The following is a 2877-nucleotide window of genomic DNA, read 5'->3' as shown; positions in this document are numbered from 1 at the left end:
ATCCTAGCATTCTGGAAGGCTAAGGCAGGTGGACCAAGGGTAACATAGTGAGACTCTGTCTCAAAAAAAAAAAAAAGAATAAATAATTAAAAGAATACTTAATATCTTCTTTTTCTTTGAGACAGAGTCTCAAGCTGTCACCCTTGGTAGAGTGCCATGGCGTCACAGCTCACAGCAACCTCCAATTCTTGGGCTTAAGCAATTCTCTTGCCTCAGCCTCCCAAGTAGCTGGGACTATAAGTGCCTGCCACAACACCCAGCTATTTTTCTGTTGCAGTTGTCATTGTTGCTTTAGCTAGCCCAGTCCGGAATCAAACCTGCCAGCCTCAGTGCTATCCACTGAGCTATGGGCACCACCAAGAATACATAATATCTTAAAACTTCAATATCCACTTAACTGACACACCTTTCCACCACACCAATTTGCCATGAAGGGCTGGAAAAATATTTTTAATATATAAATGCAACCATGTTACCCTTATCCTTGAAACTCTTCAGTGCCCTTCTAATGACCAGAACAGAAACCAAAGTCTTCACCATGACCTACAATACCCATGCTTACTCCTCCCACCTCATATTGAACCACTTTCTCTGACCTCTTCTTGTTTCTAGAGTATACCCAACTTCAGGGCCTTTACAACTAGCATTTAGAAAATACATATTGAGGCTCGGCGCTTGTAGCTTAGCGGCTAGGGCACCAGCCACATACACTGGGGCTGGCAGGTTGCAACCTGACCTGGGCCTGCCAAACAACAACAACAAAAAATAGCCAGGCATTGTAGTCCCACCTACTTGGGAGGATGAGGAAAGAGAATCCCTTAAACCCAAGAGTTTGAGGTTGCTATAAGCTGTGAGGCCACAGCTCTCTATCCAGGGCAACATAGTGAGACTCTGTCTCAAAAAAAAAAGAAAAATGGGTGGCACCTATGGCTCAAAGGAGTAGGGCACTGGCCCCAGATGCCAGACGTGGCGGGTTCAAACTCAGCCCCGGCCAAAAACTGTAAAGAAAGAATACATATTTAAAGAAAAGCGTTGGTCACTCTGGGATACACCGACAATATGCAAGACAATCTCTTTAATGAAGAATTTCTCTGGCTTCAGTAGGTGACAGGACTTTCATTGTTAGAACATGATTTGGATTTCTACATTCAGTAAGAATTTCTTGGCTTGGGTTCCCTTTCTTCCACTTACATCTACATATCCAAGTTCACCACACTCTATACACGAACTTTTATTTCTCCCACCACATACTTAGTATCTGCCATAGCCCTGCAGGTAAAATCAAAGGAAAAACCACAGCCTAGTCAAATTAGACCTTTCCAGATAACTAATCTAAGTAAAAAAGACTGCAAGGAAGCTCAACTCACCTGAGGCCAAGTTGTTTCGAGCATGGCTGATGTCCCCTGCCTTCAAGCACTGTCTTCTGGGTTTGGGAAAGCAAGATCTTTAGGAGATAAAAGAAGAGGAGCCGTTAAGTTCCATGGACCCTGCTCTGCATCACCCACAGCAACCCGTGGCCCGCCCAGTCTCCACATTTCCAGCAATGGTCAGAGACTCTACAAGGCCTCCTCTAGCTCTTCTCCCGCAGACAACCCCTCAAAGGCCCCCGTTGTCCTTTTTCAACTGTTCTGCCTGCTCAGCCCCAAGGCTGTCTTGAGCCCATTCAGAGTATATTGAGGGATCAAAGTACCCCGTCCATACCGTGTTAGTTCTGTACAAATAGAAGTTTTTACAGAATGTTTACAGGGATGATACTACTGACCCCAAAAAAGTACCTCTGATGAGGAACACAGATGGCTGAATGCGGTTGAAGGATAAATTACTCAAGTGTCTCAGTGAGTGACTGGAGACACGACACAACAGGAATCTTAACATTCCACCTCGGAAAGAAGGAGACCCCAAACATCAGAAACGTCTGTACCGGTCGCAGAAGGTTGTCAGGACAAGTTCTTTAGAGCAGAAAAGATGACCGCGCTGCCATAGGAGGGAGGTGGGCCTGGGCGCTAGAAGGCCGCGCAGCCACCTCTGGCGGCTTCGGCGAGGCCCAGATACCCAAGCTCCGAGCGAGGGATGGGCGGGCCGCCATTAGGACCAAGTTCAGGGGCAGGAGTGTGACGAGCCACCAGCCTCTGGCGGCGAGAAGCCCAGCACCAGACGGACCTGGCACGCAGAACTCGGTTATAACGACCCTCTTCCTCTTGGATCACCGAGAAGCTGGTAATTACGCGCCGACCCGGAAGGGCAGGCGCGCAAGTGGGCCCCTCTAGGCGTTCCGGAGGCCGCCCATCTCTGTGGTCCCCGTGACCCGGCGCCGGGTGACTCGCCCCGAGGCGTGGAAATGGCCCGGCTGCTGCAGCAGGCTCCTGTGTTGTGGGTTTGTGATATCGTCCTTCGGCCTGGGGCAGCCCTTGGTACTGCTTCGGGCTGGGCACTCAGGGCACTGATGCAGCCTGGCTCTACCCAGACCTTGGTAGGGCCAAGTTCCCCCAAGACTCCCCAACAAACAGTCCGAGACACACTCGATGTAAAAGCACGAGGTGAGCTTTATGCTAGCCCGGGCCTGGACTCTCCAGGTGGGCACACCGAGGAAGAGCCCTCAGCTTTATGCAAGCCCGAGCCTGGAATCTCCAGGTGGGCACACCGAGGAAGAGCCCTGAGCCTGGGGTGTGAAAGGTTTTTATAGGGTACAGAAAGCAAGAAAGGTGAGGTTAGGCATGAGTACATTTTTGATTGGTGGTCAGGGGTTCCTATAGCACGGGTAAGATTGGGATTGGTGTAGGTGGAGAAGCGGGGGGTTGTCTAGTGACTTCAAGGTGGGCTGGCTGGGTGGTGCAGTCCGATTGGATAACCGGTTCGTGTCTGAGGGAAATACCTGAA

At 50.0% G+C, this 2877-nt stretch overlaps 1 protein-coding gene across 2 annotated transcripts in view; it reads right to left on the bottom strand.

Moving 5' to 3' along the window:
- LOC100966155 (zinc finger protein 621) overlaps positions 1 to 2194 on the bottom strand; it is a 12292-nt gene extending 10098 nt beyond the window's left edge. Inside the window, exons 1-2 of one of the 2 annotated variants that reach the window (XM_003794488.3) lie at positions 1922 to 2194; positions 1368 to 1444 (exon numbers count right to left, since the gene is read on the bottom strand). In XM_003794488.3, coding sequence (XP_003794536.1) covers positions 1368 to 1391 — 24 coding nt within the window. In that variant the 5' untranslated portion in view covers positions 1392 to 1444; positions 1922 to 2194. Of the gene's footprint in view, positions 1 to 1367; positions 1445 to 1775; positions 1902 to 1921 lie in introns of those variants that run through there. The other variant, XM_023515956.1, reaches the window with a different exon arrangement.
- Between the last annotated feature and the right edge of the window lie 683 nt (positions 2195 to 2877).

This window comes from Otolemur garnettii, unplaced genomic scaffold, assembly GCF_000181295.1.
Source record: "Otolemur garnettii isolate 467f Iridium unplaced genomic scaffold, OtoGar3 scaffold00082, whole genome shotgun sequence".
NCBI classification, from domain to species: domain Eukaryota; kingdom Metazoa; phylum Chordata; class Mammalia; order Primates; family Galagidae; genus Otolemur; species Otolemur garnettii.
This window is presented reverse-complemented; position numbering and strand designations above follow the sequence as displayed.